This window comes from Prinia subflava, chromosome 9 (genome assembly GCF_021018805.1).
Source record: "Prinia subflava isolate CZ2003 ecotype Zambia chromosome 9, Cam_Psub_1.2, whole genome shotgun sequence".
Classification (NCBI taxonomy): Eukaryota; Metazoa; Chordata; class Aves; order Passeriformes; family Cisticolidae; genus Prinia; species Prinia subflava.
This window is the reverse complement of record NC_086255.1, coordinates 26,728,645-26,751,443: the sequence shown is the minus strand read 5'-3', so window position 1 is coordinate 26,751,443 and position 22,799 is coordinate 26,728,645. Positions and strand designations below refer to the sequence as shown.

Below are 22,799 nucleotides of genomic sequence, written 5' to 3'. Positions count from 1 at the left end.
AGTACAGTTTAAAAATCTATTCAGTTTTAAGTGCAAGGAAACATTAGGATGTTAATAAAGGCCATTCAGCTATTTAGATAAAAATATTATTTTTAATAGGAAAGCCAAATTGCGTTTCGACACTGTTCCTTCAGTAGTTAGGATTACTAGTAATTCTTTATCTTAAAAATTTGTTAAGAATACTTACTTCTTTGTCTTCTTTCCTACATTTCAATGCAGTTACTATCTCTTGATAGGGCTGAGTAGGTATTGTCACAGTTTTTATCACTTTGGGAGGTGGTGCAGGAGCCTTAAAAACTCCATCATCTTTATGAATTGCCTCCTTTGAAGATAGCCTTACCTATTAATAAGAAAGTGCTAAAATGGGCAGATGTTTTGAGCATGAAAACATACACTGAATACATCAGGAAACAGTACAGGTGTGCAATTGTCAAACTCACACTTTGGGACTGTTTAGTCCTTGCCTTGCACTACCCAGATTCCCTAAGCTGTGTGACAATGTGTCTACTCTGAAATACAAAAAAAATCCCATTTCCAAGTGTCAGGAAAGCTCTGGTAGAATTCTGAAACTAAAACCAGCAGAAGAATAAAATGCCCTTTATATTGGTTCCTTAAGCTTTAGGGTAAGTAAACCAACCAAGTTCAGAGTTTGTGAACAGTTATTTGTTGCTCCAACCTCCAGCCCCACACTCCAAACTCTGCCTGCCCTGGAGGCAGGACACCGCCAGTTCAGAGTTTGGAGCAGCACAACAAAAGCCACACGGAGCAGTGACAGGCACGGCAGGCAGAGCACACTCTCAGTGCTCTCTTATTTGTGCTGGTAAACATTTTAACAGCATAATACCACAGCACAAAATACAGCAAAACCTGTTCCACAGGGAGGAGAGAACTTGATGTCAGGTCTAGAATAACTACTGACAGGTTTCCAGACAACTCAGACAAGTATTACAGGTTTCTCCTCAGCTTACTTTGCTGTGTTAGTTTGAGGCTACTACAAGCTGAAGTGCAGCTTTATCTTCAGGTTACTTCTTTGGCACAAAATCTGATATGGAGACAAACTACAGCAAACAAGGTATATGGAAGAAGACTTCCAAATGCCAAATTCTAAATGTACAAGTGCCAGTGGACATCTACTCACCCTCAATCTCTCAGTAACATAATGTACTTAGTTTCCTTACACAGAAAAATGAGAATATTTTAAAAATGTGACTGAGAAAATAGAATTAACATGCAGCCACAGAAGTTGCATGACCTGTTACTCCAGGGGACAGCTGGAGAGAAAAGCCTTCTTGTGCACTGTACATTGACAGACAAAATTCAAACAAAAGCCAAAAGAAGCTGCTGTATTACTGAAGTATTCTTTACATTCTGCCTCTACCACTGTGGCATGTCAGTATTCACTGACTGAAGTACCCGTGGCAAAAAGGTAATAAACCAGCCTGAAAAACCGGTTAGAGCACACCCCGGAGGACTGATCCTATCAGTCTGTGAGCACAGGAGAGCCTCTGAAGGATCTCACCCCAGTCTGGGCACTGGCTGCCCCTTCAAAGCAACTCCAGGGGTGCCTGGAGAGCCCCTAGGAGAGCACTTGGCATGAGCAGCCTGCACGCTGTCAGCTCCTCACCATAAACCCAGATAGATTTGTGCCCTTTGTCGCCAACCTTCAGGTGACAAATTTGTACAGAAATTAAAGAGGCAGGTTCAAATGTGCAGGAACCACCAATGAACATCTGGATCAAGGCTCATTGACCTTGTAACTCTGAACTATTACACGCATGTAAATCCCAGTTAAAACCGTGTCTGGAGCAGCTTCAGATGTACACCACAACATGAGCAGCAGGTACAAATTCCCCTCAGTGGTCTGTTCAGCCAAACCTCTCCCACATTACTGGATTAATATTCTGATGGCTCCAGACACAAAGTGGAAGTCTGACAGAAGACAAAATGACTGTCTGAATGCATGATCCAGACATTTCCCTAGCCTAAATAAGCCGTATTCAAAGTCTGTCTGACAAGACTCACACAAAACCTGCCCTTAAGTCAGCTATCAGAGCACTTCACAAAACTCAGTGCCAAGAGATTCAGTAAGCAAAAAATCTTCACTTCAAAGGTACATGATTTAAATTGAGAAAGGGGTTTAGGAAAAACCCAGGGCTGAAATTCCAGCTCTCTCCCCAAACTCTAGTGGAAATGGCTGTTTTCAAATCAGTTATCTGCATTTTCCAGGCAGTGCAGTTAACATCCAAAGAAGGCTGTTCAGAATACTGTGAGAAGGCAATCAAAAACAATCACAAATCAAAGAGGAAGAAGTACCAGAATACCACAAACAGGGGTAGGAAAAAAAAATCAAAAAACCACAAAAAACCCAACTACAAACTGATGACAACAACAAAGCTGAAGATTTATCACTGCAAAACTATCTACTTTTTGATTTTCCGTTCTCAGGCAGTACTGTCAGCAAGGCACCAAATGACATTATGTTTATTGACAATGTACAATGCTCTCTTAGCATAATCAGTAACAACTAAAAATACAAGCCAAAGACCCTGGATTCTCAGAGTCTCAGAGTTTAAAAAAAAATTACTCTGAGTATCAAAACAACCACTGACTTTTGGACAAACAACTTCAAGAACTGTTTTCATCCCTGGTCTATTTTTTTATATCCAAAATGTTGGTATTAACATTTCCGACTGTACACAGAAAATGGTGTTTCTTTCATAGTATCTAAAGACTTAAGTCAGCAATCAGCAGTACTCCATTAGAAAGGAAAAATAAATGAAAAAGCTCTTTTCAAATTTTTCCCTTTTTCATCAGCAATTTGCTGACTGAATTTTGTGTTCATTACTAAGTTAATCCTGGGAGTTCTATCAGAAAACGAAATGGGAGTCCATTGATAGAAAGCTTAACCTCAGCAGATTGGAGAGCATAACTTGAAGTATTTTTTGGTAACTCTATATCAAACTGATATGAAAGATCCTATTCTACAGTATTTCCATTAACAATTTATTTTCTATCAAATCCCAATGGCTCACATCACAAAGTGGACTTCATTCTGAATTACTGTGACATTACCAGATAGCAAGAACTTGGGGGTTTTTTTAAAAAAATAAACATCAGTGAATCTCGAAAGGAGATTTTGTAAACTTGAGAAGAAAACAGCAGTCTACTTACTGGGACACTGGGAGTTTTCAAAGCTGGTGGTGCTGGCAGAGCTTCTGATTCCGGCTGGTTCCAGTGTCTAGCATTATACACTGCTTTTGTGGGAGACTAAAAGAGAAAAATAAAAGTTATTTCTTACGTAAATTACCAGTAGTCACTATACACTTCAAAAATTACTGTAGCCAAACATGGAAAATGAGCCTCATTTTCCCTGCTGAATTCCCAGCAACACAAGTTCTCAATATCACATGTACTGGAAAATCCGACAGACTTTGAGGCATCTGATGGCAAAAGACATGACATGTACGTATTTGAAGAATTTTTCAGTTGTCCCATCTCAAATTCATTCAAAGGCAAAAGGTCTGCAACTCTCCCATAGACAAACACTGACAGCTCAGGGGGAAAAAAACATGTTAGCAAACACCATGTCAGTAGAAATACGACTGGTTTAGAATCAAAATGCAGAACTCATGTAGACTTGATGGTAGGAGGAATAAAAACACTCAAACTAGATGCCTTAATCCACATTAATAAATTAAGAAGCCTTTCCTTCGTCTTGCTCAAAAATGCGTCAAGGCAAATCAAAATGCATCAAAATTTTCTGTCCTTGAGTTTTTGGGAAACATAAACTCCTTAGAGGAAGCAAAGAATTCCATTTCTACATTTGTGTGTACCAATCTACTTGTATAATATTGCTCTAGACTAATAACACATTACAATTTTCATAATTTCCCACCGTGCCGTGTATCAGGTACACTTTAAGTACCTGCTTCCTCACAGCACTTACCTAGCATTTTAAATGTGAAAAATAATTTCAAATAAGCTTTTTCTGTCAAAATATAATGTATCAATTATTTAACCCAAATACAGCTCAAGCCCACAGAGGAGCTACACGTGGCAAGCCTTAGGAGCAGCCAGGGACTAAGCACCACCCCACAAAGTGCAAGAAGGTTCTGGCATGTCAAAAGCTAGAAAGCCAATTCTAAGTCAAGGGTTTCTGTATCATTGCAGAGTAAAACTCTACTGTGCTGTACCCTTCTATTCTTCACAAGAGAATGCCCTACCAAACCAAATTTCAAGGAATATTAGCAGAATGACAGCCTCACCTAAGAGTTTTCAGAGCCCAAAAGCACTAAACCATTCCGGTCTCCAGACAAGAGAAAAGCCTCTTCCCACCCTAGAGTGTGCCTTGATGTGGTCTTGAGAAACCTGGGTTGTTTAACTATGTTCCTAAAGCAGTGCTCATGTGCCATTCATCCACATGTATGCAGCAGTTATCTCAAGTTTCATCAGTTCTGCAAGGAAGCTCTTTTAGGCAATATCTGTTCAGCTCAAAAAGTTTAACTGAGAAACCACTCTCACGTTCAGGACAGGACAGTTACCTGACCACATCTGGGCCCACAGACAACAAGAAAATGTCGTATGGATCCCTATCTGAAAAAAGGTTACAAAATGGTTCAGATGCTAACTCTCTTTTCTCCTGTATCTTTCCAAGCAGCAAACATTTACCTGGAATCTGACTCAGGCTCTGCAGTGAACAAAGGAAGGACAATTTATAAAGTGGTTGGTTTTTTTTGTTTTTTTAAATGAAGAAAGAAGTTTCACAGACATCTGCAATGGGAAAGAAGCATTAAGTGTTTTTGTTTCTTGAATTGCTCACAATTGCTCCACACTTCACCTCAGTACGTATTTAAGATTAGGAAGAGGGAGTGTAAGTTTCTGAGTGCCCTATCCTGGTACACAGGATAATTCAAGGAGGTGACACATTCTGTCAAGTAACCCACCCAGCACAGCATTTTACAGAACCACACTAGACTGGGGTAAAATTCTCTGCCTGAATGTTCTTTTTCCTCCAGCCCTCGTGCTCCAGCAGGTGCCAAACACAGCCCCGGGCAGGCCCGGGGAGCAGAGCCGGGCTGGGCCGGTCCCTCGCTGACCACAGCACAGCAGCGCCTGCAGTGTCCTCGGCTGTTCCAAACCAGCACCTCTGCCATGCACACTCAGGCAAGCAGGCCCAGCCCACAGGAAGCACAGCCAGCGCTCGGGAGGGAGCTGAAACAAAGCACACAAACAGCTGGGGCAGGGCAACCCAAGGGCCACCCAGCATTCCTGTGTCTTCCTCAGCAGAGAGCAACAGCTGATGCGTAGGAAAGAGTTCAACAGGGCAAACAGATAAAAGCAAATTCCTTCTAAATACTCAGGGCTCACAGGCTTCCAAAGATGGCATGCTTTTTGTTTAACAGTCAAAAATGGGCTTTTCTTCTCTGATTTCCCTTAATCCCTTACTAAATCAAAAGCTAGGGCATCCCAAAGTGTTTTGTGACATGGCATTTTACAACTTAACCATTACTAGTGCTATAGAGGAAAAGGGCTACATTTTACATAAGAAAACAAGGAATGCCACCAATAAATGCCTGCTCTGAGAAACAAGGACATCTGCGTTTAACAGCTCTCTCCACAGAGCCTGAAGTGCAGCTGGAAATAGTAATCCTTAAAATCTCAAATAGCTATGGAAGGTTCCTTTTAGCCACCGTTCCTTATAGTATCTTCCACTTCAAATCACAAAAGATCTAAACAAGTGACTGGCCTGTGACTCCATACCTTCCCAGCGGTATTTCCTTAGACACCCTACCATGTGCTACCTGGGCAGTCCCACACTGCCTGCACACAGCTGGTCCACCAAAACACCTGCAAAAATCCAACATCGTGTACTTCCAAAGAAATATGTTCTAATCAGTTCTAACACATTATGCAGAGTCTTTGGAGCCTCTCTCAAAACTCATGTGGACTTTGACATCAGCAAACACATCTCTTCTTTCCAACTACCTCTTAAAGTAACCTCCCCATTTTCCCTTGCAGCACAGAATTAGGATAAAAGTTCCAGAACAAGCCAAAGAAACTGCCCCAATACCGAAGAACCAGTGAGCACTGTGTGGACCTGCTTTGGATTACTGTGCGACAGAACTGAAGCCAGGAAAAGAATCTAAGATCAAATGAATGCTGGTGAAGAAAGACTTTTCAGAAGGGCTTGATCACACAAGCAAAGAGGTTGGTTTGTTTGGTTTTGGGGTGGATTTTTTTAAGGCAACTCAAATGCTTGTGATAACAAGCTTCCCTGAACAAGCACTGATATTTAAGCAACAGTAATTTAAGAAACTTTCTCTTAAAGAAAGAAAACCTTGCAATTATTCAAATAACGCAGACTTTTCTTTAATAATTCCTTCTCTCAAGACTAACTTGGAATAGATGCAAGTGGAAGTACATCATTCCTTTGAATTCTGTGTTCTTAAGGCAAATAAGTTCTGCAATATTAATCAGCTGTAAGAGCTTCTGCTGAACAGCAGAAGAGTTTCTTTTTTCCATACATCTAGAAGTGACAGCTGCTTACACAGAGATACACGTCTGAAAGCCTGCAAATATTCCAGGGTGGGTATAAGGCATATGGTACTGTGGGACTCTGTATGTGGTTTGGGGGGCTGAGTGCAGATACAACACCAGAACTAATGTCAGGGATTCTACAAAATGCATGGAGTTGTCTCTTTATAAGATCATCTCCAAATGGCATCAACTGTGGGCCATGCTTAACCTCCCTCCCTGAAAGCCTCAAAGCTGAAATTTTCAAGAGCTGCCTCTCTGCACATACTGATGCAGCACTGCCTGCCATTCATAGAGGTAAGAATAGCAGAAAATAAGAGCCAGGGGCATGAGTCACACAGAAAATACTAGCAAAACAAGAAAGAGAATCTATTTGCAGGCAAGAATGCTTTCCAAGGTAGAAGACAATGGCAAAAGAAAACTCAAGAACATATTTAACAGATGTCCTGATAAATGAATTATTTATATCTGAAATGCATTCAGTAACACTGTATGCCAGATGCTTGTCAAAATGACAAGTTCCAAAAAAACCACAATAAACAAAATATATGAGTTACCACTCTGTATTCATCATCATTAGGAGTACTATCCTGTCCTGTACGTCTCATTTTGAACAGGAAAAAGGCAACAAGCATGTTATGCAGCACAGAAATATTCATAATGGACTGTTTCTTTTGAAAAGGGAAAGGAGTGAACATCACTCAGAGCAATGAAAAAGAAATCACACTTCAAAATAGGAAGACAGAGTATCAGTTCAGCACAAGTTGAGCCCTGTTATAGAACACAAAAAAATGTTAACTTGGACTCTAGATAAGACAGCAGATTTCAACACCCGTTTTAAACCAGCACCGAGTCATTTCTGCAGTGTTCAAAAGCTGAACTGTATCTCCATTGTTTGGATCAAAGTAGCAGATTAGTGCCAATAAACCACTGCCATGGATCACTTAATTGTGAGGTGCTATTCCATTTAAACGCAAAACACATAATGCACAAACGTAGCCAAACAGCTACAGGCTGTTAGCCAGACAAGGTTTAAGAGTAACAGGAAAAAAATGTCACTGAAGCTTTTCTTGCATCAAACTTCTGAAGAACTGCAAAATGCTTTTTCTTCCTGCAAGCTCAAAAGGAGGCCCACAGGGCACTAGAAGATGATGGGTCCAACCTTTAAGTGAAACATGAAAACAGAACTTAAGAAACGGAACAATCTGACAAATGAGATTCATTAACAGAAATAGCCAGTGATGTTCTGTATGCTGCTTATGCTGGGTGTATTCAAAGGTCAGCTCAGAAGCAGAAGCCATATGATTATGGCCACTGATGTGGCCTGAAACCTTTATTAAGTCTAATTAAAAGGGACAGGGTACAATAGTTTAGACATATCACCACAATACTGGAAACACAATGCTTTGCTCAAGAGAAAAAAACCTGCAGTCCAAGGAACACCCTGGCACAAGCACTTCCCAGCACACATTGTTCACACAAATTTCCTGCTCTCTTGGTTGTGAAAGGCAGAGAGAAGCAGGCAAACACAGACATACATCCCCCTCCCCTCCTCCTGTTAATCCTCATCTACCCAAAGTTTATCAACCTACTAACAGGAAAGCCTTACAAAACAACTGCAATCAGATTCCAGAGGTCATGCGGCTGTTCAAACAAATCTCCCAGATGTGCTCAGTTCCAGCTCTGGGTTTGCCTCGCTGATGCTGACCTGACCGCTCCACAACGCGACCACACTTCAGAGGCACCCCCAGAGAGCACCCACCCCTGGCACCTTACAGGCTTTGCCTACATCAGGTCAAAGTAAAGCTAATGCAAAGCAAAAGCTTTGAAATGTGTCTGACAAGGACACTGGGCCCACAACACCACCAATCTCCCCCTCAAGAAGTGCTCGTGCCCCATTGTTCCATTATCAAATACACATCGAGGCACAGAGCTGAGTGAACCAGCCATGCTCATAGACTACACGGGAGCTGTGAAGAGAATTTTGCATATTCATCTGCATACAAATTAAGCTCCCACTGGCAAATGAAACTGGTATATTTTAATCCCTTTGAGCGTTTTTCCCATTTTAGAACTTCCTACAGGACTGAGACCTTGTGCAATGTAACATTTATCCTACACAGCTATCTTGCATTGCCAAATTACTAGAACATTAAGTTAATTACTGGAACTACAAAACTGGTGTGTGTGTGAGCTTTTTTGCAGGGAATGTGAGGATGCAAGAGAAAATCTACTTTCAAAAGTACTTGAATCAATCTTTGCTTCTTGCCTTAGAGCTAATACCAGTAGGAACTAGAAGTATAAAACGCCACATTTCCACCGTGACATTAAACATTTTCCATTCAACTTGATTTTTCTACTTCCTGAAAAGCCTAGTACGCACAGGGGGAGAAGGATTTCCATGCTTATTTTTCATCTGTTCCTCTCGCCTCTGTGAGGACTGAGTTATGTTCACTCTGCATCTCTACCCTTCTCAGACAAAGCTGCTAACAACTCTGTTGACACCACCGGGAAAACAGGCATCTCCAGGAATGCTGCTGCCACAGCTCTTCCCAACAGACACGTATGGAGGACACTTGAGAAGCAATTTCACCAGGAGGAAGTATCCCAGCTTGGCTCTATCAGAACACCCTCTTCACCACAGTTTAATATGAAGGAGGAAGAAGAAAATAATTTTGATCAGTATTGAATGATTATCCTGAAGTGAGGAGACCAACTCCTGGCATTTGCATTCGCTCCAAGATGGCTTTGAGGTGCTAAATCCCAACTCAATTCAGTAACATTACACCAACAACTCTTCAATTTAGGTGACTAATCTAAAAACCTGCCAGTCCTGACTAGTATCCTGTTTACTAGCTTACACATTAAGAATTGGTTTTGGTCTATTTACATTAATAATGATTAAAAAGTCCCTAAATGGCAAGCACTTGGAAGCCAGTATTAAATAAACATGCTTATAGAAGAATTTGGTTTTGCAAATGTTAGGTATAATAATAGTGTCAATATGAGACTTTGGCTTCTAACAAATAAGCTAGATTTATTCTCACTTTTAATAATATTTTATCTTTTAAATTGATTTTTATTCCAGCAATATAAAAATTGCTTACAATTGGCAAGCTGATGATAACTGGCTGATACTTGTAACAGCTCATCTCTTGTTTATCATTCCACCAAAATGCATTTGGACAAAAAAATCCCCCCAAAAACCACTTCAGTTCAGGACCGGGCAGCCAATCTGCCAGAAGCACCAACCAGCAAACGAAAGGAATGCACTGCAGAAGCAGCAACAGGCAAGTCCCAGGCTGTCAGCTCTGCCCAGCCGCCTGTCAGTCTGCTGACAGACACACTGGGCTCAGCACTGAACTGAGCTCACACAAGACTTCAATTGCCCAAATTCAGCTTGACTCCTCAATGGAGTCAAAACAGCTTTCACCAACTAATCACTTTACTCTTAAAAACAAGCAATTTTGATTAAATTAGGATGCTCAATGTGCACAGTTATCAGTAATTTCTAATCACTGAAGAAAATACTTTATTACAACTGTTCATCCTTAGCATAGGACACAATTTAGCTAAAGGTTATGCAAGATGAAGACAAGCAGTTGTTTTTGTTTTTTTTAATGAGCTCTGGCCAGTCTATTCTGATCCTACCATTATATGTACAGAAAGAGCTATGACTGATAGCAAAACTTCTGAATTATGATTCCTCTGCTGCTTGTTCAGGATTATTTCTTTGAAATAAGCTATGGAAAAGTAGTTAAGCAAAATCGTATAGGTTTGTTCACATACTCTAAAACCTAAAACTAAAAGAGCAAAGAAAGATCTTTAAAAATCTGATTTGGGGAAATGCTGATTCGTTTGCAGGCCAGCAGAAAGGAACGTTACTCGCAGGATGCCTTTGATAACCATCGACTGTACAGTATAACACAAGCTAAGTGGAAAACTACAGACCACAGTGCAGCCTAGTTTCTGTCCCCTCCCACGCACACGTCATTGTCACATTAGCCCTAAGATTACTCAGCCCGTCCAGAGCAGGCACGGGTTCACACTTCTCCAATTTCAAAATACTTTCAAAGACCAGGTATAAGCATTTCATCTTGAACTTCTAGTTTACTTAAACCCAGCATTTGTTTCAAATTGGTATTTATAGCTCCTTCCAGCCAGCATGAAACACCAGTGGAGAAAGCTCCCACCAAACTGTAAAAGATCTCTTACACCTTTAGACATGTATTAAAACAAATGCTATTAGAAACAAAGGCACACACACGTTTTTTATTCAGGTATTGACAGTTTCTGACAGTGCCTAACCTTATAACAGGAGTGTGTTATTTTCCATGATGAAATCGACCTCCTCATGGAAAAAACCCGCCTCTAGGACAAGAAAGATCCATTTAAATAATGAACTAAGGACTAGTTGCAGATCAGACCGAAATCACACAGAAGAAAAAAAGAAAACTTTTTCCTGGTTCAGCATTTGGTAACTGGAAATAAGTGTTCTTTACACAATATTGATTTAACATGCCCTTCCAAGTTACCTGTCCAAAGAGCACACTGGGACATCTTGCACACATTCCTGTACTTCATTGGGTACAGAAGTTATTCTTAGAACTTGACTAAAACATGAAAAGCAATCATTCCAGGGTTATGAGTGGCTCAGGTTTTCTCTGGATACAAAGTTCAGCAGCAGCCTGTTGGCTAAGCCATGTGTGAATTCAGCAATGTTTTCACTGATGTATTTGACACTACTGTCAGTACTAACCCCGCTAACAACACTTGATCAAAGCGCTGCACGTAATCCTGCTAACGCTGCTGGTGTTTAGTGAGCATTTCTCAGTTGCAATGTTGACTTAACCAGGTTAAGTCTTGACTTAATCTCTCTTCTTGGGTCCCCTCAACCGAGTAGATACAACAGTTTAGAGTTTCCCAGTGAAACGGACTAAGATTGATGTTAAATGTTTTCTTTTCAGTGAGTTATTTTAGTAGTAATACATAATGTTGAGGAACTGAAGGCACAAGGAAACAGGAGGGAGCTGGTCAACCAAAGGAAAAGCAAAAGCAGCATAACCACGTGCTCCTTGCAGTAATTCCTGCCCATTTCAGGTAAAACCAGTCCTTACAGTAGATAGAGCTTTGTTGGATTTGGGTCTGCGTTTTTTTGGTTGTTGTTTTCGGATGCATAATCCAAGAAGATCTCAGCTTTTCCTGGCAAATGCGGTCCACACTAGTGGAGGAACTTTCAAGCCATGCCACTTCAGTGCACTAAAGTGTACTAAACTTCAACAATACTTTAAAAGTGCTGTTACCAAAATTGCTTTCACTGCTGCACAGCAAGCAGTGAAAGCCAGATGCCAAGCCACACAGTAAGGCAAGGGGCCCATGGCAGGCAGACACCTGTCAATTAACAGCTAAAATGCACTATCAGCTATCAGTTTGATTTAGCACATCCCAATCAAATCTGTCACTATCTCAAACCCACTGAGCCTCACGGGAGCTGCCAAAAAGGACTGCTGTGATTTAACCCTGGCTGGCAACTCAGCCCCACCCAGCTCCTTGCTTACTCACCCCCAGGGGGATGGGGGAGAATCCAAAGAGCAGAAGTGAGAAAACACTAAAAGAGTTTAAGACAGTTACACAGGGAAAGCAAAAGCCACAAATGCAAGCAAACCAGAACAAGGAATTCATTCACCACATCCTATGGGCATGCAGTTTTCAGCCATTCCCAGGAAAGCAGGCTCCATCAGGTGTAAGAGCTACTCGGGAAGACAAAGGCCATCACTCCAAAGATGTGTCCCCTCTTCTTTCTTCTCCACATTTTTGTATTGTTGAGCACAATGTCATATGGTATGGGATTATCCCTTAGGTCACTGCTGTCCCCTCAGAACTTCCTTGTGCACCCATCTCCCGGCTGGTGGGGTGGGATGAGGAGCAGAAAAGGCCCTGGCTTTAAGTGCTGCTCAGCAATAACAAAAACAACCTAGCACTACCAGCAGTGTTCTCAGCAGAAACCCCAAACGGCCCTGTGAGAGCTCCTCTGACGAAAATTAACTATTCCAGCCAAAAGCAGCACACACAGGAAACTCTGTGGTCCAGTATTTGAATGGGCCAAAGGAAACACCATGAACATCAAGCCAGTGGCAAAGAGGTTTTTCCATGCCTTTCCCTGTACAAGCCATCGTGTGCACAGGAGGAAAAGAAAAAGCCCACTGATGTACCCCATCCCCTGGGTACATGTGGGAATGTGCACAGTCACAAGCCAGATGGGTTTTCCAGAGCTAAGATTTCAACAGGTGAATTTAAAGACATTTCCCCAGGCATAGCAATGTGAGAGTAAGAAAAAAATTTAAGCTAGATTCAAGTCATTTAAAACCAGTAAATTGTCTTTGCAAAATAATTAAAATATACCCATTTTAACTGGAGTCAGAAGTCATTACGCAATGAATTAGCCTTCAGGTTACTTTTTAGTTTGATCAGTAGTCCATGAATCACGAATGTAGACTTACCATGCAGTGAGTTCTTTCCTCCTCATCTTACCCATCATAAAAAACAATTTCAAACTCTCAAGAAGATTTCAGTATTTTACAGGTGCTAAAATTGCATTCTATAGTACCACAGGAGCTTTATGAAATATACTCAGTGCAAAAGATATCAACATCTAAGAAACTAATTTCAAAAGACTGGTTTCTAAAATTCACCTACTCTAAGGCATAGGAAAAAAAAATCCTGATAAAGCATTCATCTAATTGAAATTTCATGTTACTTTGAGAAAACATAAGATTGAGTCTGCTTCCAGTTGTGCCAGCTTGAGAGAGTCAGTGCTTTTTTCCTGTTACACCTCCTCTGTCTCCTTCATGCAGCTCCCTAAGCCTTCCTACACGCCGCAGCAGCCCTGAAGAGCAGTAACACAAAGTTGATAGCTTCTGCCCCCCTCCCAGGCCCCTCAAGCTGAAAGGCTTCCATACCTTTTAACTATGATTTGCAATTCTATCTAAATTCTTACCTTGAACTATTCAAAGGTAATCAGTATTCACCATGTCTAGGTTGGCCTCCTATGGCCACAGGCAGAACTAGCATCAGCACAGAGCTGTAGGTGTCTCATTCCATATTTTAAGAGCAGAGGGGCCATCCCAGAACATGTGCTGTTCATAGGACTTGGGGACCCTAGTGACACGCTGGACAACACAAACACTGAACTGACACAAAACACTAAGTGTAGTCATTCACTTTTAGGCTGACAGATCAAAACATTAAGTTTGGGGATAGACTAGTCCTCCTTATCTTACATTTTAGATTGGCTTCTTTCAGGTTCCTAGTCAGAGAGAGATTTTGCATAAGACCACAGGACACTGTTTGAGAGTATTCCTGTAAGTGTTCCTCTTCATTTGCTGGCTCCAGCTAAAACATGTTGTGAAAGCAGCAGGAGCAAGAAATCTCAGGAAATCACTTTTATGCTCCCTATTTTCAAGCCTTTAGTCTCAGTAGATTTGGACCATGGCATGAAAAAAATTCTTGTCTACTCTGTTGGGTTTGCCTGCTAATGGAGAATGAGTTCCATCCGTAGAAGGGGAACTGAGCTCACAGGGGCCAGCAGGTGGGTGTATCCAGAGCTCCCATCTGACATGCTAGAGCATGAGCTACCCAACCAGTTGAATTAAAATTGTAAACAGTTGCAAACAAACTTCTGCAGATGTTACTCATGTATGCTTCACACCCATAATTTGCAACTCAAGTAATGCCAATATTTATGTACTCTGAGTACTTAATTATGTTGCTATGCAATGTAACACTCCTCCTATAACTCGGGCTCAGGATAAAGAGGTTTAATTCACTTATCAGCACGGTTCCAGTTGAGACTTTACTCACCTATCAAAATGTCCATGGCTACTGCAAGCAGGCAGCAATTTCAGTCCTTACAATAAAAGCAGTGTTTACAAACACTGTTATTCACTAAGTCAATCATGTCAGTATCATTTTGTTGTACATACACTCAAAGTTTCAAGAACTGGACCTTAGCATTTGCAAACAACAGTCAAGTTTTCAAAACTACAACCATTGGTGAGAGATCTGCTGAATACAGATGGGAAAAAATACTTGAGCTCTCTGGATCTGCTGAAATTTAATGATGGCACCTGCTGCTTCCTGAGTAACAGAGCCCTTCTCTTGGCAGCTCAGTCTGATGCAGTGTCACAGCTCTGAACATCACCACCTAACAGAAAATATTTAATACTCTATCTGCTACCTCCTACAAGAAAAATTAAATGGTGCTGAGACAGTGAAGAAGTTCCAGAGATTTATTTTTTTTTTAAGATCATTTAGATCTTAAAATGATCAGGTTAATACTTTTAGGTTTTTTTTTTTCATTCCCAGAATGAAAATTCCCTTAAGATACAACTAAGACAAGGAGTCTATATTTTAGGAATATAATTATAGCATCTCTAATTACCATCAGAACAAGCTTTACAAGCTTTTTTAGTAACTCCATGTAACAGCCGTGTGATTAGAGAACATTAAAGTTTAAAATCTGAATCTCAACTACAGCAACATCTACTTCTAGGTCCATTATATCACTACAGGGTCAAAAAAGCTGTTTCATTCTCAACTTCCCCACTTGAATTAGGTTTATCCCCACCTGAGAGTTTTCTAGAGTTGAAACCATTCTCCCTTACATAGTATGGTATTGCTGTAAGGATTTTTCCCTCCCCTCATAATTTCATGATATACATTCAAAATTAATTGTAATCATTTTTACATGAAAACTCAGGGATTTCAAGAATAAAAATGAAACAAGGAACACATGAAATGCAATTACAGAATAATATTTGCAGCATATAAATATTTAAATTTTAAAAAATTCTGTATTTAGCAGAACACCCACAGCTGTTTTACGCTGTTAAAAAATACAACTGAAATCGTTACAGTCAAATTTGTACTTCCTGTATTTCTGTTTCTTAGTGTACTGTAACACGTTCACTGATAAGCTGAATTTAAAAAATTATTATTTAATCAGCAGAAGCTGAGGAACTTTCATCTTCAAGAAGAACTGTTTCAGTTCTGAAAACACCCTCCTCACTCATCTGACTTCAGGCTCTGGAGGGAGGAGTTTCTCATTCTGTCCAAAGTCAGAGCAACACGTGACACTCCTTTTCCAAAGGGCATCACAGCTGACAGGACCTACTGGTCACGTATCCTCCCACACAAAAATGTTCTCCTGCACGTTTTGAAAGCTAAACCAAATTTGTCATCCTTTCTCCACCCACAAATCCATATTTTTTAAATGAAAAATTATTATATATCAACACAACTGGGGAGATAATAAATCTTCAGGTTCTGGAAGACCAAAAAAAAAAAAAAAAAGGGCACCTTGAAAAATTACTTCAAGTGAAACTGTCATATTAACACAAGTAATTAGTTACTTGCATGAGGAATTACTAAAATTCCTTAGGAAAAAAATAATTTAAAAACTTTTTTGAACTGTTGGACTAACGAGCACATTCTAAAGACACGTAAAAGAGTTTCTGTAACACCATGTAACTGCCAGGTCCTGCAGAACCTATGGAACTCAAAGGGAAAAGAGAAATACAAGCTCATCTCCCTCTTTCTCCTACCAGAGCAGTTGTGGGTTGCAATGATGGTGAGACAGGGACTGTTGTCACCACGTAACGCAAACAAGTCATGCAAAGAGCTCATGAAAAGGCCTTGATCAATTGAAATATCTGACCAGGACATTCAGGTCATAAAAGCTGCATTTAATGGAGGTTACAGGGATCGCCCTGTTGCAAACTTTTACCTGGTGGCTAAGCTCAATTTTTGCCGTATGCATATTTTTAAAAGCCTCAGAATCCTGAATACCCTATAATGACAGATAAACCACATTTCTCTAAGATCAAGAAAATGAATAAGCTCTTTTTATGCTATGAAAGGACAAATTCATACTGAACATTACACAGCTGGGGAAGACTGGGGTGGGATTGGAGGTCACTTTTTTTTTCCAGCTGAAAGAAAATCTCACTATACCAAATGCTACAAAGGCACTTATCCTTATCAAGACTATACCAATGCCCAATTTGAAGTTTTAAGAAAAGCTCAATCCTATAAGATGATGATAGATATTTCTTGGGCTAGCAAAGTAAAGACACCAAAAGAAATCCCTCCCCCAAACACCAACAAACCACAAAGCAAAATACAGAATTTACTGATGCTTTGCTTTAAAAATCATCTCCAGGGAATGCATCTACATTACAAGTCTGGTTCTCCACAGTAGTAATGTGAACCTGCAAAGTGAAACTTCCAGTAATTAATACAAAAATCTCGCACTTGAATATTATACTTTTCCAGAAATAATGTTAAAGGCCAACATATGATCTCAAGTGCAGATATAAACTGGGATAAAAGCCCTGCTGCATATATAAGAAGAAACATCAACACCAAGGAGTTCAGTGAAATAAGAACTTTGTATTGCTCTCAGCATTATTACTCACCCGCTTGGGCCCACTAAAGATCTTCCTGGTGTTTTCCTTAGATTTATCACCTTGTTTATTTGTGGATTTCTTATTGCCTTCAAGCACACCAGATGCATCCTCTGAAAACTCCAGATCTGTTAAAGGTAAATACAGACATGAAACAACCATTTTAAAAGCTGTTGGAACGGCTAGAGCATTTCTTGCATCTGACAATGCACATGTACAGCTACTGAACTTACATAATGAAGAATCAATCCTGGCAATCAAGCACAGTGCTGGCTGCAGCTCGGGCTTGCTGACTGGACTGCAGTGACACAGAAGCATGACAAGGTGCACAGTCACAGCTATTACAGCACCTCTGGCCCGCTGGGTGAGCTTCAGGCGGCTGCTTCCCACCCCATACTCCTGTAAATCCCAGGGCACCTTCTGCACGAGCTTACTAATGGCTGGTTACTGCTACAACCCTGAGCAGCAGAGGAATAAAGCAGCAGGCTGGGCTTTTCAGAAGTGTAAGATTAAGAGATTTAGAGGAACACACTATAATTACAGAACAGGGGAATTGATCTTGCTTCACCTCTCATGAAGGCAGCCTGTTTATATTTGCTTATTCTGCTGTAAACAGGAACAGAACACAGTGATCAGCCCAGGAAACAGTCAGCTAGAAGGAACTGCTGACATGGCCTGCCCATGGATTTGATACTTGCATTACTGCTGATTCCAGTACCCCATCCTGGACTGTAAATCTGCAATTCACTCATCAAATCAAACTTCTGTCCTTAGGTTTTTTAAAACTTGTATTGTTTTATTTGAAGCATTATCCCTTGGAGACAAGGGAAAGGGTCTACTTGGCACAAACCAGAAGTTATCACAAATTTCAAGATGAAATAAAGACAGGGGCAGAGCAGCATTGTTTTATCTGACAAACTGTTTAGAAAACCAATCTATTCCTGAGAAGCTGCTGCTGTTTGAAAAGTGCACTGGAAAAACACAGGTAGGAAGGGGATACTCTAATCCCAAGTACACAGGACCAGCCAAGCTGGGTAAGAAGGCAAGCAAAGGCAAAGCAGGCAATCAAATATATAATGGCATTTTCAAGGATACAAAACTTGTCTGAGGAATAGCAGTATCGTTAAAATAAAGCTCCCAAGTTTCCCAAATTGCAGTAAATTTCAACAGGCTTGGCAGCACCAGGACTGGCAGGATGCCTGCTGCAAGGCCCTTCCTGGAAGCAGCCTCTCACATTCTATCCCCCTGGTTTTCAGTCTAGTTGTGCCATGCGAGCACAAGAGCCTCAGACCAGAGCATCAACAGCCCCTCTGAAAACAAGTGACTTTAAAAGACATTTGATAAAATCAGGTAACTGAGGGAAAATACCATAGACCAATTTCCATTAACTTGAATAAAGCAAAACTACTTCCAAATCTGTGTAAAAGACAATTCAGTTCTTGCTGAAGCCAATTTAAGGAGCAAAATCAAATTGCTTGGATACACATCCTTATAAATCCTAACATACTTCTGAAGAAGTCAGGCCCTGAATGCAGTTCTCAAAAGTAAGTAATGCCAAAAGAACTGGACCTTCCTATTGTAGATTAAAAGCTAAAAAGTAATCGACTTGACCACAGCCATTACAAATATGGAAGTCACTTTACAAACACAAAATGTTTCACCCATGAAATGAGAACAGTAACTTGTGCTCTGTGCTATGACTTGGACCTGGCATTGCCTTCAGTAATGATTAACAATGCTCTGCATCAGCTAAGCCACAATTTTAACATTGTCTTAGGTTTCCTTGTTTGAATTCCACTCCTGTGTGATTCTGAACTATCCCACTCAAATTAGGTGATTTTAAATGCAAAGAAACTTCTTGATAAAAACATTTCAATTCCTACTTACAACAGGGTAATTCTGCATTTTCTGATGTTGCTAGCACAAACACTTACTGGCTCTGTAAGATTACCTGGAATGCCTCTATGTGAGCAGTGCTATAGGAGGCCTTCCAGGTACCCTAAAAGCACTCTGCATACATTATCTCAGCAGACTTTTAAATCTAAACTAAATAGGGTCTGGGGGCGAAGCTTTTTGTGAATATTAACTGAATGAGGCAAACACACAAGTAGTCTGGTAAGCAGTGACCCTACTGAAGCTGGGTTTCCACTGTTCTCTCCTGTATGGCTTCTTGGGAGGGTTTGCCCCACACAGAGAAATTGGTCATATTGACCTTTTGCTTAGTATGGGAGCATGTAAGGCCTTTTCTCCTCTGTCCAATCATTTTCAAGGCATTTATGATCTTTAAGAAAATTTGCCTTTCTTTAGAATTGGAAAGATGTTCAAAGACCAGCTAAGGCAACAACCACAGTAAATTTCCTGGGGAACAACGTAATTTTGTTTCAGTGTCTCAGGGTAATTCTGCAAAGGTTTTGAACTCCAAACAGGACTCTGATGTAGCCTTGAGGACTTTGATGTAGTTTTAACTGGCTTAAAATATTTACCCGATGAAGGTGACTCAGTTTTTTGAGAAGATGCAAAGGAATTTAAAAAATAGGGCAAGTTGGCTCACCAGAACTGAGCTGAGTGCCGGATGCTGATACACAAAAGCTACATTACCTAAAAAGATTACAAGAATCTCATCTTGATCACTGAAAGGAAAAATGAACGGATGACACAAAGGTCAAGCTGCATATGAGAACTAATTTCCAAAGAAAAAGACTAAGCTGCAATAGAGATTTCTCTGGGATGCAACTCCCCATTGATTATTACAGTTAAGTCAACTTTCTTCCAGTAGGAAAAGCTTCTCCTCACTGGAGTCATTCTGTACTCTGGCTACTGAAATGATAAAAGCAGTGTTCCAAATCTAGGCAAGCCTCACCAGCACTTTTAGCCCCTGGCATTCTGGCAGAACCCAGCTGGGAGGCTCACAAGCCAAAGGGGCTTTTGCTTCACTGGGCTGCTACAGGGGAATTTAAGAGAATTTCAGATTGCAATGGCAAAATAAAAGGTAAACTTTTACTAGAACTCAACACTTTGGCAAAAATCTAAGGCTAATAAAGTTATGAAGTATTTTCATTAAAAAGAGAAGTGTGGTAGCAGTATCTAGGAATTTAAAAGGTGGAGATTTTTTTTCAGAGTTAGGGGTTCTATCTGCTTGGCTTTTGTTTGAGGGTTTTTTTGTTTTTTAACCACTTCAGCAGAAAAGACCATATAGAAGTGAGTAACAGAAAATGTTTCTCAATGAAAGACAGTCTAGCCAAAATTGAATTTATCTGTTTTGCAATTTTTCTTGCACTAACAATACTGTTCCTGTAGTTTTTGGGCTTTCTTAAATTTCATTTGTAGAAACACAAACATGAATTGTTAAACTTACTTTCCTTCTGTGAATGGAGGGACTGCAAGGAATAGTCTTTATAATGTTCCATTATAAATCTCTGTCCTATGTTTTAAATTAAGGTTCTAAATATGTTTAATAAAAATACACCTAGATTATGGCAAGTAACCAAATCAGCATTACGGCAAAATAAGGCTGTTACAGAAAGCATCAAAAGCATCGAGTTTCTTGAAAAACTGATAATGCCATGCAATTCTTTATGCACAGAACACCAAAATCAGTCTTGGGATTTTCCAGGGCTGAAATTCAGAGAGGCAGTCTGGCATTTCACCTGTCAACCTGGATTTTTACCTGGGGGTTCCTTCCTTAGTACAAAGAAAGAACAGCACACACAGAACTCAGGCAGCATTAGCACATCTCAGTACTGCTCATCATTTCAGGACAGAGTTTCATTGTGCAAGATGTTCTGAAAGCTGTTTCTCAGGAGTCAAAGCTGACATTTTTCATGGATGTAGAAATTACATTTTTCCAGTATGCAAAGACAATACCTCAAAGCAATGTCACATTTTATTGCAACTTCAGGCTTAGATCCAGAAGTTCTTGAGAAATTCTCAGGCTCAGCATCACTATATTTGAGGACTCTTCATCATGGTTGTTCTGAGAGATCATGATGCTCAAAATTTGCAAAGGTCTGAGAGAAAATACTGTGAACTTCAGCAAGGAGTTCCACAAATTTTAGGGCGGCGTCAGACTCCCTATTTTCATTATCTGTACTACAGGACACTGCCCTTTCAAACTGCAGAAAAAAAATCTGCAAGTCAAATCTCACCTGCCAACAGCAGCACAAAACAAGTATCAAATGAGCAAAGGAGATGTAAAATAAAGGGGGCTGAGGGACTCAGAAGAGGGACTGAGAGGTAGCTCTAACCTGAAATGGAGACGTGCATTAAGAACTAACAAAATATAAATTTACATCTCTCTGTGCCATGGAAATCTCTTAGGAAAATATTTCAGAGACACCATCTGTGATACCTGGGAGTATAAAGGTCTGCGTGGTGAATGCAGTGCCAAATGCAAAGTGCAGATATTTTGAGACTTCTGAGGACAGCAGCTGAAGGGATAATGTGATGGGTCAGCATCTCAGCTGCATTAACTGTACAAGCAATTTTTTCCCTTGGAATAAATGGCTGAACAAAGACTCATTAGAGACAGGGACTCAGAGTACTTCTTAAGCAGCCCTGTAAGATAAACCCATTTTCCAAAGAGGCTGGAACCTCATCATAAGTAAATTTTATGAAAACAAATCATGGGGTTTTTTGTTTGAAAACACAATCTTCTCATACAACATCAGTATCCATTTGCTCCTTTCAAATCCACAAAAAAACCCTAGCAGTGACATTTACTTTTGATTAAAAGGCTTACAGAAAATTCTGGTTTTAGAAACAGCTATAATTAGAACAGATAAATTAACATTTTTTCCTCTGAAATTTTATTTCTGGATTATATTAAGGGAAGCTATTTGTAGGAAAAAAAACCCCAGCTCCTTCAACATTTACAGGTCTAGATTGAAACCCTCTCTCCCTATCACAGTGAAATACATCTGGCCCAAGTCTTAAAATGTAACAACTTCAGTGAGTCGATGAAACTTCTCATGCTTCATGCTCCAAAATGGAGGACAAAAATGTTTCACAGAACAGTGGCAATGTTCTGAAATATTTATTCCAACACAAGTGATTCTTTGGCATTAGACTTGTTCAGAACAAAAGAGCTACAAGCAACCTTCCACCAAAGTTATTCCTTTGGTTCTTCACCAACACACAGGACCCAACCAACCTCCAAGCAAGTCTCATTTTGCAAAGGATTTTAACCACCAGGACTTGCCCAGCAGCTGCCATGTGTGCAGTTTTACTCATATAAACGTGAGTGAATTACTCATATATATGTGAGTACACACACCCTGCTCCCCAACCTGTACAGAAGGAGGACATATCTAAAAACTGAAAACAGGAGCAGAAACAAACATGCAGAGGCTCTCCCACAGCCAGTTATCTGACTGGCACTCCATGGGTCCCCACAGCCTCTCCCTCCAGTCATGCATCCTCAGATAAGATGGAGCTTGAGAAAGATCCAAACTGCCTACAAACACATTCAAAAGCAGAAAAGGTATTTCCCATTTCTTAAGAGCTACTCAAATGTGAGCACTCAGCTCTGTAATTGTGGGCTGATCTGGAGGCTCTGTGGGAGGATACTTGCCTTCCAGGCATAGATACTTACGCTCAACACACCAAAAGGGTACAAATCTTCTGCTGGAAAAGAAAAAAACCCTCCACCTCTGGCATGAGATCAAGGGGTATGAAGCACACTTCAAGAGAGATATGAAACACCAGACAGCACCACAGGAGAAGTGAGTTTAACTGTTAGATTTCAAGTGAGTTTAACTGTTAGATTTCCAAACCAGCAGTATTGTTCAACAAATTCCTAGTTAC

At 40.3% G+C, this 22,799-nt stretch overlaps 1 protein-coding gene across 3 annotated transcripts in view; it reads right to left on the bottom strand.

Moving 5' to 3' along the window:
• WAPL (WAPL cohesin release factor) overlaps positions 1-22,799 on the bottom strand; it is a 64,548-nt gene that overhangs the window by 23,415 nt on the left and 18,334 nt on the right. For 2 of the 3 annotated variants that reach the window (XM_063406041.1, XM_063406042.1), the window contains exons 4-6: positions 17,010-17,125; positions 3,172-3,267; positions 188-340 (exon numbers count right to left, since the gene is read on the bottom strand). In XM_063406041.1, coding sequence (XP_063262111.1) covers positions 188-340; positions 3,172-3,267; positions 17,010-17,125 — 365 coding nt within the window. The remainder of the gene's footprint in view (positions 1-187; positions 341-3,171; positions 3,268-17,009; positions 17,126-22,799) is intronic. The other variant, XM_063406044.1, reaches the window with a different exon arrangement.